We start from the raw sequence: 16,310 nt of genomic DNA on the forward strand, positions 1-16,310 counted from the left end.
TGTATCAAATGTATTGTACAGAGGTGTCTTCTATGAAGAGGTGTCTCCTATAGGGGCTGAACCATTAAGTGGGGCTGTCTTTTCTCTGAACCTTGGCTAGAATGGCTGGTGCCCCTCTGTATTTTGTTGATAATAATTTATTAAACTTATATGCTGCCCAATTCCCAGTGACTCAATGGAAACCAAGAGAAACATCCAGTTTCTAAGTTTTATGATCTACTGTTTTACTTTTTTATTACCTTTGATTTAGACTTGATTCCTGGCAATTAAAAAACAAGTGGGCTAACAATGAGTTCTGTTCCTAACTTAAATTTGTATGAAAGTCTGAACTTGCACCTACAAATGTGCCTATTAGTAAAATGGCAGACGGTGTCCTCTGCCTATGAGCTATGGTTCAGACCGGATCACCCAATCCGGTAGCGATGGTGGCAGGTGGTTCGGAGAACCAGTAGCAAAAATCCCTGCACCACCACCCCATGCCCAGCTGATCCGCGCGATCCTCAGAGGCTGGTTTTTTTTACTTTTAAAAGGATTTTTTCTACAACTTCTTCGGCCGAAAAAATGCTTTAAAAGTAAAAAAAAAAGCCTCTGATGATGGCGCGGCTTAGCTGGGATCATCAGAGGCTTTTAAAAGCATTTTTTTACAACCTTTTTATAGAGCCTTGGTGGTGCAGCGGACTAAGTGCTGTTATGTAGCACTTAGCTGCCAGCTGCCTGCAATTAGTGCGAGTTCAAATCTCACCAGGCTCAAGGTTGACTCAGCCTTCCATCCTTCCGAGGTAGGTAAATTGAGGACCCAGATTGTGGGGGCAATAAGATGACTTTGTAGAAACACTGCTTATGGGGGGGGCCAAAAGCCCAAATAAGCAGGTATATACAAAAGAATGAAGGCTATTGCTATAAGTGCATTGTAAGCCGCTCTGAGTCTGCGGAGAAGGGCAGCATATAAATTGAACTAATAAATAAATAAATAAATAAATAAATAATAAACCGCTGAAAACCGGTTGTATATTTAAAAAGCCTAACTTCAGCAGTTCCTGAAAGCATTGTGCTGCTTCAATGTTTTACCGCCATCCACCATTTTTAGTAATAGGCAACCCATTTCTATCTAGGAATTGTTCTTAAATTTCATGTTCTTGAACCAGGGACTGCCTTTCATGGATAAACCCGCCCCATTTTCTTGGCAAACATTTTCAGAAGTGCTTCGCTCTTTCCTTCTTCCTAGAGAGAAAGAAAAAATGTCCCAAAGCTTCCTAGCTGTCCACATTCTCACACTTAAATGAGACTAAGAGATGTCCAAGACAACTCATATATCAGAAGTTAGAATATAGAATAAGTTACCTTAACTTATTCTGTATAAGTTACCTTAACTTAAAGGTAAAGGTTCCCCTCGCACATATGTGCTAGTCGTTTCTGACTCTAGGGGGCAGTGCTCATCTCTGTTTCAAAGCCAAAAAGCCAGGCTGTTGGAAGACATCTCTCTGGTCATATGGCCTGCATGACTAAACGCCAAAGGCGCATGGAACGTTACCTTCCCACCAAAGGTGGTCCCTATTTTTCTACTTACATTTTTTACGTGCTTTCGAACTGCTAGGTTGGCAGAAGCTGGGACAAGGAACGGGAACTCACTCTGTTACACAGCACTAGGGATTCGAACCACTGAACTGCCAACCTTTCGATCGACAAGCTCAGCGTCTTAGCCACTGAGCCACAGTGTCCCTTAGTTACCTATGTCCAAAATACAATTTAGATATGTGCAAATGTTCATAGGATAAAATACCCTGAGGTCTTATGCAATTGTATTTTTCTCTGGAATTTACCAGTCTGGCCATTCTCAATTGGTTCCAGATGTATTTACCAGAAATACATCATCCAGAACATGAAATGGTTTACTACGTCCTAGACATGGTCCAGCACTGACTTCCACCCCTACCACAAACATTATTGCAGATTTGTTTCTGGTAAACTGCCAAATGATTTCATGCATACAAGTTGTGCTTCTTTAAATATTATTTCATATGCATTTTGTTCTCTGACTTGATGATCGTTTTAATGGCTTTCACATCTTAGATTTTCTATGTTGAATGGCATGTTAAAATTTCAACAATACTGTTTTCATCTACTATTTCAGTTGGTTTCCAGATGACATTTGAGTGTTGACACCATGTATTATTTTGGCCATGTATTCTGTAAAAATTAAAATTTAAAATTTAAAAAAATATTTTTGATTAAGTTATTGTTCTTGGAATAGAATGGAATGGAATGGAGTGGAATGGAATATTTTATTTGGCCAAGTGTGATTAGGTACACAAGGAATTCTTCTCTGGTGCAGAAGCTCTCAGTGTACATATAAAGCAATAAGAGTAGTAATAATTTTTAGTTAGCCATTGAGAGTCATTTTATAATTAAGGTAGGATAATACTTCTGATTAATAAATAATATTTAAGAAATAAATAAGAGCCCTTAGTTGCATTAGATTTTAATAGAAATGTAGCTGAATAATTGCGGGCATAAGAAAATGCTTATCAAGTGGCTGAAAGGGTTGCAAAACAAGCACTATGCAATGAAGAAATAAAATACGAATTATATCAAATTTGTAAATATAAGGGCGAATTACAATGTAACAAAATAGCACAAGGCATGAATGCATTTTAAAGCCGTGTGGTTCTTTGAAGGAAGGCAATGCTATTGTTTTGTAAATTAGAAAGCTGCTGCTTCTCTCTTTCTTAAAAGCAATGCAAGCACCCCAACTCCTGCTTATTTCCTCCTGTTTTTGAAAATTATTTTGACTGCACCATATCCACCCAGATTAGAAAGCTACCTGCAGTAGTAGAAATGAGAAAGGTGCTTCTCCTTGGAAAAGTTAAGAGTTGTGAAAATTTGGAACATCCCCTATATAGGGGATGGGAGGAAAAACCAGAAACACCGTGTTTTTTTATGGCCCTTCGTATTTCTAGAGATAGTACGTAAGTAAGTTCTTGCATTGCTTTTGGCAAGTTTCTTGCACGCACAAAAGAAAAGTCTCAGAATATTCCAAAATGATATGGCACCTTCCTGTTTTATTTCCCCTGGGAACTGATCTATTCCTACATTACAAGTAGTCCTCAACCTACACAATTGAGCCATAAATTTCCATTGCTAAGCAAGGCAGTCATTACGTGAATCTTGTCCCATTTTACGACCTTTCTTGCCACAATTGTTAAGCGAATCACTACAGTTGTTAAGTTAGGAACGTCGTTGCATGAATCTGGTTTCCCCATTGACTTTGCTTGTCAGAAAGTCGCAAAAAGTGATTGCATGATCCTGGAACAGTGCAACTGTCATAAATACATGCCAGTTGCCAAGTGTCCGAATTTTGATCACGTGACTGTGAGGATGCTGCAATGGTGGTAAGTGTAAAAAACAGCCATCATCCCCATTTTTCAGGGCCATTGTCACTTTGAACGGTCACTAAACAAATGATTGTAAGTTGAGGACTACCTGTATAACCATAGAAATGAGATGTTGACATGAAAAGAGTTTGTCTAGCATTCCATTTCTTAGTATGATTGATTCCTGCATGATTATATTGAATTTAGTTTAACTGTTTTGGGTTTTTTTTTTTGTTTGTTTGTTTTTTCAGTTTACAAACAATAGATTTTATCAAAGAAAAGCACTAGACATTTTAAGATATACATGGTTAGCTGTAATATTTTTATAACACATATGCCTGGTCTAGGGTATACATTTCATCAAAACCTATGATAATGTAAACAGAAAGATCACATTGAGCCATAAGAGAAATCACAGTTTGCGTTCATCAAATGTTTTCATGGTTTCAGGAAATAAGTCTTCACTTGATAGTTTAAGCTTCAGATTCACATTTGGTTGGTTCACAGACACATCGGGCTCTTCTAGATCGTACTCAAAGCCCGATCCTGTCTCGGGGTCAGCTTCGTTGCCAGATCCTTCTTCATCTCCAGAAAACGGCAAAGTACTGGGTTGGTCTTGAAGTATCTCTCTGAAAATACATATTTTAAAAAACAATCATTAAGTCTTAGCTACAGTGTTTAGATTTTCTGATGGTGAACCTATCGCACACGTGCCACAGGTGGCACCCAGAGCCCTCTCTGCAGGCACGCCAGCCATCGCCCCAGCCCAGCTCCACCACGCATGTGTTTGCGCCTCCCGTCAGCCAGCTGCTCTTTGGGTCTCTGCGGGTGGGTAGGGTGCATGCAGGGGGTGGTGGGAGTGTGTGGGGGACACATGCACATGCGTGGGGGATCACATGTGCATGCGTGGGGGCGGGGCACACACAGGGTCACGTGCATATTGCATTACGGCTGCGGACACGCTGGCATGCCCACGCTTTCGGCACACGACAAAAAGGTTAGCCATCACTGCCCAATTAGTTATTACTATTAGCTATTAGTTGAATATTTGATTTTCATAATCCCCAGACGGTATGGTCAAAGGCTGATTCAGATAAACAAGACTAAGCTCACACTGCTTTGTAACAAAAGCACACATACATCCTTTATATTTTATACATAAAATATTAACTGCACAAACTTTCATAAACAACACACATACCCCCAAGGTTTTCTGGTTCCCTCCCTATCATTCAGAGCTTGCCAACTAAAATGTTAAAGTAAGGAATGAGGGAACCAATGAAAACAGAGCAAATCTATTTTTTAAAACTATACCTTGAAATAAGGGGTTAAATCAAAGCATCCGCTCCAAAAGCATGAGGGAGAAAAAAAAAGACTAAAAATGTAATAAGACAACCTATTCTTTGTACTTATGGAGAGGTGTTGCTGTAAAATAGATTACACACGAGATAAATCGGAATTCAACCACATGAGAAACGAGACAGTTTCACCCTTCCTTGAAGCAAAAGCCACACGAGAGATAGCAGCTTCTAGCCCTCTAATGCAGATGGGCCTCATTGAGAGCCAGATACTTCATCTAGTTTCCACCTCTCGATGAGATGTGCTTGCATTGGTGGGCTGGAATCCTGTGTCTCTCACATGGCTTTTCCTGATCAGGAAAAAAACAAAAAGCTTTGCCCAATTTGTTAAAAAGGTAGTGTCTGCAAAGCGGGGGGGAGATTCATTTACAGGTAAAGGTTGAGGACCCAGTTTGTGGGGGCAATAAGCTGACTTTGTATAAATATACAAAAGAATGAAGGCTATTGCTTAGCGCATTGTAAGCCGCCCTGAGTCTCCGGAGAAGGGCGGCATATAAATCAATTTTTTTTTAAAAAAAAAGGTAGTTCTTGACTTGTGACCCTATCACTTAGCAACCGTTTGAAGTTACAATGGACCCTTGAAAAGCTACTTGCAACCCTATTTCAAAGCGACAGCATCAACTTCCCGCTTGTGGTCACATGACTGCCTCTTGGAGTTACGTGACACAGTCATGTGACCACAATATATCATGCTTTTTTTGTCAGCTTTTACTTCTAGTTTCTGGCAAAAACTGGCCCATAGCAAAAAAAAAATGGCTTCATTTAATGACTACAGTGTTTGCTTAATGATCGGTGCGAAAAAGTCGTAACTGGTGACCCGCTTTACAACCATCATGACTTATGACCATAATTCCCAAGCTCAAGTTCCAGTCATAAGTCAAGGACTACCTCTATTTTTAAAGTTCAGGTTATAAAGATACAGATCAACTTACAACTTGCATGATACCAATTTATATATTGCTAAAGATAATGTTATTTTGTAACATCACTGCCGGCAGTGTTAATTGATGGGTTTTATTTATTTCAAGTAGTTAGCTGCCTCAATCACCAAGGCAACTTTAGGCAGTATAAAGACAAAACGGGATGAAAAACGGAAATATATGAATATATGTCTTTTATTATGTAATAAATATGTGATTTGCATAATGGCCCTGTAAATAGCACAAATTATTTATTTATTTATAAATTTATCTGCCACCCAGTGGTGGGTTGCTACCGGTCTGCCCCGGTTCAGGCAAACTGGTAGTAGCGGTGCGGGAGGCTCCGCCCACCCACCCAGATGGTCATCAAATATACTCTGCGCATGCGAACTGGTAGCAAAGGTAAGTGAAACCCACCACTGCTACCACCCATCTCATCACAAGGTGATTTTGGTTGGTTAGACCATTTTCAAGATGCTTAAGGGACAACTGTGAACGTTTATTTTATCTTACTGTGTGGGGTTTCCTTCAAAGAGGTTCTTTGTATTCTCATCCGGCATTGGCCCCTTTTCTTCAATGCAGTTGGCAGAATTGGCATCAGGTTTACACCGGCCTGTTTGAGGAGCTCCTGATTAAAAAATGATATATGTGTTGAAATCAAGGTTATTAAATATTACTACGATCACTTTGTAATGTTTGTATTGGAATAGCATTGCCGGTTCAATACAAACATCATACTCCGCAAAAATAACAACATCAAACTCTATAAACCATAATACTCTTTGTCAAAACTAAAGGACAGGCTTGAGATTTCCTTTGTTTGTTTTGTTTATTCAATCAATCAACTTAGAGGCCGCCAAGACCCTAGGACAGTGTTGGCGAACCTTTTCAGCACCAAGTGCCGAAACGGGGGTGCACGGGAGCGTTGGAAACCAGAAGAGCAGTTCCCCGGCGCACATGCACACACTGGTCACCTAGTCTTCCGGTTTCTGGCACATATGCGCACCAGAAACCAGTAGCTTAGCTTCCTGGCAAGCACATATGCGCCATGAAGCTGCTCTTCCGGTTTCTAGCACTCCTCCTCGTGCGAAGACATGACAAGCACATGTGCGCTGGATCCCAGAACAGCAACGGGTGACAGCTGGTATGCCTGGAGAGATGGTTCTGCATGCCACTTCTGGCACGCGTGCCATAGGTTCGCCATCAGGTCGTAGGACCTAGGTGGCTTGCCATTGGAAAAGCAAGGAAACCAATAAAAAAGGTGAAAACAATTGTGCGTGTCAGGAAAAAAAGGAATAGTTAATTAAATAAAAATTCCAGAGGAGCTGGAGCCACCTTTCTCCAGGTTCTGGGGAATCAGGTGGGTTTTTAGTGCTTTTTTGAACAATGTCAGGCTAGGAGGCAGAGAAATCCCTGGGGAGATGCTACTTCCTGGATCCCAATAGATGGCACTATTTGATTGAAGGGAACACCCCATTGCCCAATCTTATGGGACAGGCGGAAATGATCAGAGATACGCAGTCCCTCAAATAACCAAGTCAAAATGGTTTTCCTTTCACAAGAAAACTCTTGCCAAGTTTACATTTTAAAACATCTTAGTCAAGAGAGACTAATGAGGAACAATAAACCTAAACAAAAATTTTGTTCCATTTTTATAGATTACTGGCTTCAGTACCTTATTGGAAAAAAAGCTGATATAAAGGTATAAACTGAAATAAATTTACAAGTAATAAATAAGCAGTTTTCTCCACACTGTTGGGTTCCAGATGAGTGGGAAAATATTCCTAAATTTCCATTGGCTACATTCATTCAAAATTCTCAAAACTAAAATCTAGGTCAGGGGTGACACTCGATTTCATTGAGGGCCGCATCAGGGTTGTATTTGACCTCGAGGGGGGGCATTGTGGGCATAGCCATTGTGGGCATGGCCAGTTTGACGTCACTCATGTCCAGGGTTCCTGTGGTGGCCCAAGTGCTCTACCAGCGAAAACAGGCTCCCAAGCTCCGTTTTCAGCTGCGACAGCATCCTGCAACCCTCTGCCAGCAAAAATGGCGCTTGGGAGGGCCCTTTTTGCTAGCAGAGGCACCACGGGCTGGTCCTTTGCTGTTTCCAGGGCAGCCCTGCGATCCAGATCTAAGTACCCCGCAGGCTGGATCCATCCCCCGTCCCTTGAATTTTGACATCCCTGATCTAGAGGCATCTGGTGGGCACAAAACTGGGAAAGGCTACGTAATGATGGTTTGTCGTAAAAGCCCTTGATACACTAAATGGAAAATGGATAGCGAGCACCCAAACATAATACTTACCACTCTAGAACTGTCAAGTACAAACGCATGTTGTACCACATAACCCTCAACACTGTTGATAATTTTAAAAATATTTCAGCCCTAAAATATAGCATAGTAAGTTCACAGGACACAGGCAAACAGAACCAGACTCAAAAAATTTGCAGCATTCCGAAGAGGAATTGTAAGGCATTTGGGATGAGTGTACTGAGCAAAGGAAAGCCATCTGAAACTGATTAGGTCATGAAATACAATTATATCAGATGTTCTAGCAAATAGTGTACAGGTTGGGATAGGAGGATATATTAGTTTTTAGTCCACCTTCCAAACCAGATGCTTTTCATATGTGTTGAAGTAACATCGCTAGCAAGCACCATGTTAAAGAAAGCTGCAAACATCATTCTTTTCAAACTCTTTAACAGATCTAGCTGACCTTGATATAAAAACCCATTTCCTTTCTCTCACCACAACATAGATAACTGAGTTTCCATGACATGGCTGAGACAATCATCTCCCCTACTTAAGTTCACTGCGCATCTAGGCACGCAATCAGGAGGGGTCATACTACCATCTCTGGTGGTCTTGTAGAAAGGCGCAACACTACTGGCAAGAAATTAAGAGAATGATTGAAGAAATAACTAAGCAAAAAGTCAAAATGAAACCGGATTTTTTTCTATTTGGAATGACCACACCACAACATACTAAAGAGATAAAATACCTTATTATTCACATCTTGACAGTGGCACGCATATTGTACGCCCAAAATTGGAAATCTGAACTACTACCAACAGAAGCAAAAATAATTGCAAAAATAACCGAATGTGCAGAAATGGATAGACTCACTAAAGAGGTCCAAGAGAAAGAAGATACCGATTATTATATAGTTTGGCGAAGATGGTACTCATGGCTGGAGGGAAAGATAAAGCCAGTAAATTAAGATGCTAGGAAAACTTAAATAAGAGTACAAAAATTGGCACATGAGGGAAACTGTAGGATGGTATTTATGAATAGTTAGTACAATTTGCAGAAAGCTATACTTAGAAACGCATAATTACGTTAAGGTACAAACAAGCAGAAATGCAAACTTCTAAATAAAGAAATAACAGGTAAATTAGAAAACAACGACCGATGCGATAGCTCCTTAGGAGCTAGTCGATAGACTTCTTTTTTCTTTTTTGTGTGTGTATTGTATATATGTATGTGTTTTTACATGTATTTACGTTGTATGTTTGTTTGTGTTTTAAAAATAAAAAAAACAATTAAAAAAAAGGTACGCAATCAGGAATCCCCACGTCAATGGAGAGGAATCATTTTCAAAGTTTCAGAATGTGAATTTCTGCAACTTCCAGTATGAATGAACTTCGTGAGACTTCTGGGATAGGTTGAAAAAAGTTCCTGGTATTTATGTTCCCACAAGAGCAGAATTGGAGGGTCGTGCCAAGGTACAATTTAGCTGTGGTGTAATTGACACACTGCAAAGCTATCATTCGTTTGTTTGTTTCTTCATTTATTCAGCTTCAGATCTTGTAAGAGAAATTACAAAGCTCATTTACTGACTTTGCAGTATGCAGATGTCAAGTGTCCCGTCCTGTGGAACAAGAGGGGATTTTTACTGTTGCTAATTCTGAACTAGCTCAGGGCAAAGAGATGATTCTCACAAGCTCAGAAATCTAGCCTGTTACCAAAACAAAGTATGGGTGAAAAAATCATCCCTCCCAAAAATCAACTTGGGTTAAGCCATTTGTACCACAAAGATATCCACACTGATTGAAACCTTGATGTCACTATAAATGTCACTGGAATTCTTTTGTAACGGCTTACAGAATACAGAATAACAGAGTTGGAAGGGATGTTGGAAGTCTTCTAGTCCAATCCCCTGCCCAAGCAGAATGTCCTATACCCGTGATGGCAAACCTATGGCCCGCGTGCCCAAAGTGGCACACAAAGCCGTGTCGCCCGGTACTTGCGGCCTTGCCTGTTTGTCTTTTGGGTTTCTGGCGTGCATGCGCGCACAACGATCAGCTATCCTTCGTGTGCACGGCCGTGCCAAAAACCGGCCTGCACATGCACGCCGGCCACCTGATCGTCGGGCACGCATGCACATTAGAACCCGGAAGTTCGGCTTTTCCAGAGTGTAATCCCTTCGCGCACGTGGCAGTGTCAAAAATCAGCCTGCGCATGCATGCCAGCCAGATCATCGGGGGCACATGTGCGCTAGAACCCGGAAGTTCAGCTTTTCTGGGGCGCAGCCCTGACGCACGTATATGCGCGCGATGTTTCCGCATGACCTTTTTGGCACTCGGTGCCGAAAAGGTTCGCCATCACTGTCCTATACCATTCTGGACAAATGATTGTCCGAACTCTTATTAAAAACCTTCACTGATTTAGTACCCACAGCTTCTGGAGGCAAATGGTTCCACTGATTAATTGTTCTCATTGACAGGAAATTTCTCCTTAAATTTTAGATTGAATCTCTCTTTGATAACTTTCCTTTCGTTACTTCTTGTCCTGCCCTCGGTTGCTTTGAGGATGTTCTGTCCCCAACCACACGCACACACACCAACAGACGTTCAAGAGTTAAAGACCAAACCAGCCGGCAAAATCCTTTTCCTTATGATAACGGAACTTAGCAACAACCTAGTGGCTGCCTGCCAAGAGTTTATTATTTACGAAGAGGAGAGATAACTTCTCCCCACTTCTGATATATCAAAAGAAACAGCTCAATAATTACAATCAAGTCCAGAGATAATCCAGCAAAGTCTTATAGCAAAAGTCCGGCAATGCAGAATGGCGTGGAAGCTTTCAGCTTTGTTCATCACAAGGTTTGACTGGCCACCACGCTCCCTTTTATATCCTGTGGGGTGTGGTCCAGTGATTCAGCCTAATCTCGGGCACGCCTTTTCTTCTGTTGCGCACGCTTATCTCTGCGACGCTGGTGTGGATCCAGCCAATACTCATTACCCTCATCACTGTCCATCTGTGGCTGCGTGGACATGCTTGGCCCCGGCCCTATCTCTTGCTCTTCGATGGACACCGAAGGCATTGCCAGAGAGGAGGGTCCTGGAGAGGGAGGCCTTGCCAACTCCTCTCCTTCACTCTCGGAGTCCTCTCCTGCCGATGACACAGGCTCAGGTAACGGAGCCACAACAGAGGAATAGATTGTCTTCCTCTTCTTTGTGACAGTATCGCAAATATTGGAACACTGCTATCATGTCACCTCTAGTCCTTCTCTTCATTAGATTAGATATATGCAGCTCCTGCAACTGTTCATAAACTTTATTTTTGATGATAAACCTATTTATCAGTGATTTGTTTCCATGGATGTCTGCTGACTTCAATTTCTATTTCTAATCTTGTAGCAGAGGCAAGGCTGGCAGTCTGTCACCATTTCAAACTGGCATGAGTTAAAGGCAATTATTTCCCAAATTTTGAGAAATGAAAAGCTTGAGGGTGTAGAAGTGCACATTTCCCGATCAAGCAATGATTCTTGTAAAAAAATAAATGCCTAGAAGGGTATGCACTGATATTTCTCTGGTTGTTTTTTTTTAAAAAATATTACATGTGAAAATGGGATAGAACTAACTTAATTTTGCCCCATTTTACAATCTTTCTTGCCACAAATGTTAAGTGAATCACTGCAATAGTTAACTTAGTAACATGGTCGTTAAGTGAATCTGGCTTTCCCCTTGATTGTGCTTGTCAGAAGGCCACAAAAGGTGATCCTAGGACCCTAGGACACTGCAACCGTCATAAATATGAGTCAAAAATTTTCTCTAGAGAGCTTCCGTAGAAGTCCATTTTGCCTGGAGAGGACGTGAGGTGGAATTCAGTAATGTAGAAGGCCTTGGTTGGGATAGGCTATCTGGATGTAGCACAAACCCAAGCTCTGGAGATGGGGAGATTTAGCAGAAAAAGAGATGATGGGAAAAGGACAATTTAGCTTTTTCATTCTGTTGTCCACCAGGCATGCAGAAGTATAATTCCAAACAAACCTCCCATCATCAGGAGCACCAGACTGGAGAGACCTTAACCTTTCCCCCTAATGCCCCCCACCCAGCCACCCCTCTTTTGGATAATTAGGAACATGGTTGTACCTTCTTACATCTGCTTATCTGTAGTGAAACAGGGACTGCAGATGTTTCCTTGATATTTTATGATTTAAGTGACTAAATCATTGAAATCATTTCAACCCTTTTCTTTTTTTCTTTTTTTAGATTAACCACATTCCCTTGAAGCTTTTTCCTGCTTCTATTTCTGAACAGAAAGAAGCATTTGAAATCATGCTGAGCAATTTACAGACTTAACCTTTCATTCCTCTCTCAGAAATATTATTTGTTTATAGCGCAGACTTTTTAGCAGTGTTCAGTCTTCATTGCTGTTTTTACCCCAGTCTCACTGTGCTTTTACTGTATGACAGCATCTCTCTGTGACGTTTCCTTCAGTTTGCACTGTTAAATGATATTCCTATTCTTTTGAGAATCACAGACATTCTTGTCAGTGAAACAAAACTAAGGAAAACCATTGGAAGTTGATTTCTTAAATTAAATCTATCAATCAATCCATATCTTCAACCATACCGCCAGAAAACTCTCTTATGCTAGCTATGAAGGATAATTTTTGTCATCAACACTAGCTGATTAAGAACCCAAAAGGATGACACTGAGTCCTCCAACCTGCAGGATCTTACATCATTTGTCTTTCTTCAGCAGCACCCAATTGTAAACCTGAAGAAAGTTTTATTATTTAGTAGGCTTTAATTAGAATTATTAGAATTAGAATAACAGAGTTGGAAGGGACCTTGGAGGTCTTCTAGTCCAATCCCCTGCTTAGGCAAGAAACCCTTCACCACTTCAGACAAATGGTTATCCAACCTCTTCTTTAAAACTTCCAGTGTTGGAGCATTCACAACTTCTGGAGGGAAGTTGTTCCACTGATTAATTGTTCTAACTGTCAGGAAATTTCTCCTTAGTTCTAAGTTGCTTCTCTCCTTGATTAGTTTCCACCCATTGCTTCTTGTCCTGCCCTCAGGTGCTTGTCATACCCTCAAATTACAAAAGAGAGTTGGGCTATGCCTGCCTTTAAAACTGACAGAGAGGAGGAGAGATGTGCTGGATTAACACAAAGCCATGCCCCAGAGTTGAGTGGGTTGAATCCAAAATGGTACATTATGATATTATATATGAGAGAGACAACACAAGAACAGGAAGAGCTCAGCAAGTAGTCCAGCTTAATTGCATACTGCACTGTATACAATTAAATAAACTCGTAATTAAATTCGCTCAACAGTGAAAGTGTAACTCAAAGATTTGCTGCATCAGAAATTTCTTTCTGAATTACCAGAGGTATCAATAAGACTGGTACAAAAGAGACAATTTTGGACAGCGTGCTAGCCTTTTTCATAGTTAATATTTAATACTGGGTGCCTTTCTTCAAGGTTTCAGCCAGTCAGCCATGCCCTTCACAAGGCAACCTCCACAACATTAATCAATCTTCCATACTTAATATTTATTGAGTGACTTTAGACCTAGTGATTTCTAGCATCGTGTCGCATCACTCAACTATTTCCTCGTAGTTACAGATCCCTGTTGGAGACAGACTTCATCTCCAATAAAAGAGACTATCAATAGCTAAGGGTTGAATTGTGGAGTTCTTGGTGCTCTCTGAGCTTAGTTGTTCTCTTGCAGAGACTTCATTACCCAACTGGATAACATCATCAGTCATGTGCAAGCAAGCATCCAAGCTCAGAAAGCACCAGGAATTCTAGACTTTATCTCACCAGGATAATATAAATTACAATAGTTGAGTAATCTATAAATCGCTAATGGACAAATGGCCTCGAAATTCCTTCCCTGGGTTACTTTTTAAGGGTGATTGTGTTGATGGTACTTTTGCAAATAGTATGACCTTACTATTGTCACTGTCCTATGTCCAGAAGCACCTCTGACTGAGCAGAGCAAAAAATCAGCATTTTAAAAAATGAGACGGGGGTTAAAAAAATATGATATATTTGGACAATTTGTAGTTTGTCTTTTAGCTTTTGAAAATTGTACTCAGATATCCAGCAGGAATTTAGCTCACTGAAAGTGGAAGTTTGTTCTGAATAAAGAACAGTAAAAGCAGCCTATGTGGTAACTTGTAAAGAACAGAAACCTCAGTTTCTTCACACTTAAACCAATTTCCTTTTGCATCACAAGACAAACCTAATGCTCTAACAGAAAAAATAATAATAATTACCTTTTCAAATATCTTGCTAGGATGCCAAATGAGCTGCTAATGTTGTTTCTTAAAAGATGCCAAGCAGAAAGAAACAGGGAATAAAACAGATCCTTCTAAACTGTGTGATCAAGGGAGCATGGTTGCCTTTCTAAAAGTCTAATGTGTAACTTCCCATTATACTCAGGATTATAATTAAGTCCCTAAACAAACCACCATTTGTAAGCCAATAGCAAACACTGGCTTAAAATCATCTTGATAACCATTGTATCGCAAGCCTGTTCCTGATCAGTTTGTCTTTCCTCACAAGGGGAAGTGTGAAGACATATTTAACTGGCTATGTAGAGTTGTGTTTTTAATCTAATATGGTCTATTGCACCACAATTCAGGCCAATTCCAGAGGGTGTAGAATGGTAATAATGAACCAGAAAATTGTATCACACTGCTGCCATCTAGCAGACCCAAGGAGTTTTGCAGCTCTGATATCCAAGAACTAAAAATGAATGATGTAACTTTTTTTTCCTTTTCCAATTAACATTTTGAATGTTTCTCTGCATAATTGGCACAGAACAAATGTCTTTGGCACATAACTAGCAGATCAATCTTTACAGCTTTATTGGCTTGTACTTAGACTGCAGCAGCTAGTTCAGTGTAAATCCTATTAAATTCTGAGTAAACATGTCCTCAAAGTGGTTTTCCAAAAAGCAACTGGACTTTCTTGGTTTTTTCCTTGAAAATGTTTCACTTCTTATCCAAGAAGCTTCTTCATTTCTGACTGAATGGTGGGGAAAATAATCCCTACCATTCAGTCAGAACTGAAATGCTTCTTGGATGAGAAGCGAAATGCTTTCAAGGAAAAAAATCGAGAAAGTCCATTTGCCTTTTAGAAAAGCACCTGTTGGAAAACTATGACCTGGATGATTGAGAATCTCCATAGACATCTGAGTAAACATGTATTGGATTGTCCAGCAGATTCTTGGTTCTGGATACATATATAAAATAAAAGTGCCCTCAAACAGTGTCACATTAAACTGCTTTTGGAATTTAATTTTCCTGTATTTTATCACATGAAGCATATTTTAAGGTACAGTTAACAATTATAGAGTATGCACATATTTTTTTATAATGGTAAAACATATGCTTTATTCCTTCCAAATTTGTGTAGTTCTGTAATCAGTCTTCCAGAGATTATAATTTTGGGTGGATTAATTTTATTATTATTATTATTATTATTATTATTATTATTATTATTATTATTATTACCCTTAATATTGTTTGTATTACTACCTGCAAGAAAATAAGATCCTCTTTAAGACAATCATATTTTTAATTGCATAAGGAATTGTACTTTTTTTACTCAAGTGTTGCTCCCAACGTTTATGATTAAAGCACCTTCCCACTATAAAATGGAACTTCTTAAAAAATAGGAAAACCCCACCCCGCCTCCACCTCCATTGCTCCTTATAGATCCCATGTGGAATATGGTGAGCTGCTATGGCACTCCTGCCATAAGGGTGAGACAATTTCCTCATCCTGCTCAAAAAACAGAAGAGCCCTTGAAAATGTTGAAAGACAGAACAACTAATAGAAATATTAAACACCAACATAATCAGAAAGAAATGCTCCAAGACTCCGTTGGCTTTCCTTTAACAAAGTCATTTTTGTTGCACTTACTAAGCTTCAGGGATTATGCCTTTTTTGTCTGAAGAATACACACTTTAAAAAAAAAACATATTGGAATGGCTATGCCACCCTTCAGTCCACTATAGTTATGAGCCTCCACATTCCTATTTGGAGAAAGGATATGGCTGTCACTTGCTAAGTGTAACCTCCATGGAGAAGAACATCTGCCAGAGCCCAAGAGTTTGGAGCGATTCTGTCCTCATTTCTTTGGATGTAAGCCCATCTGAACCTCCCTGATGCCTGTTCCTGAATCAACATGTACAGGATTGCCGTGCAAATCTCGTCTTTGTTAACACGTCTTATCAAGGAGATTAGGAAAAGAACAGCCACCGGAAATTTTTACCTTGTCCTGGGCATCCCAGAAAGAGGATTACACCAAGAGCCACAAAGATCCTTCCAATAGGTTTGACAAGCATCTCCAATTTGGCTTGGGCACCTCCGCACTCCGCCAACCGTTACTGCTGATGTGGAAATGAAAC

General features: G+C 40.2%; 1 protein-coding gene across 1 annotated transcript; it reads right to left on the bottom strand.

The window, feature by feature from the left end:
• Positions 1-2,463: 2,463 nt before the first annotated feature.
• SRGN (serglycin) lies at positions 2,464-16,310 on the bottom strand. Its single transcript, XM_060682238.2, has 3 exons — positions 16,175-16,310; positions 6,163-6,277; positions 2,464-4,000 (listed from the first exon to the last, which is right to left on the bottom strand). The coding sequence occupies exons 1-3, from the start codon at positions 16,245-16,247 to the stop codon at positions 3,784-3,786; spliced, it is 405 nt and encodes a 134-aa protein (XP_060538221.1). The 5' UTR covers positions 16,248-16,310; the 3' UTR covers positions 2,464-3,783.

Source organism: Pantherophis guttatus, chromosome 6, assembly GCF_059756535.1.
Source record: "Pantherophis guttatus breed Tessera chromosome 6, ASM5975653v1, whole genome shotgun sequence".
Taxonomy (NCBI): domain Eukaryota; kingdom Metazoa; phylum Chordata; class Lepidosauria; order Squamata; family Colubridae; genus Pantherophis; species Pantherophis guttatus.

What these genes read in the sequence shown, in the direction of transcription:
- SRGN (XM_060682238.2), bottom strand. Translation starts at nt 16,247, where the DNA reads ATGCTTGTCAAACCTATTGGAAGGATCTTTGTGGCTCTTGGTGTAATC. An exon ending in TCTGGGATGCCCAGGACAAG is followed by an intron (nt 6,278 to 16,174) that starts GTAAAAATTTCC and finishes TTTTTTAATCAG; the next exon opens with GAGCTCCTCAAACAGGCCGG. An exon ending in TTTGAAGGAAACCCCACACA is followed by an intron (nt 4,001 to 6,162) that starts GTAAGATAAAAT and finishes ATGTATTTTCAG; the next exon opens with AGAGATACTTCAAGACCAAC.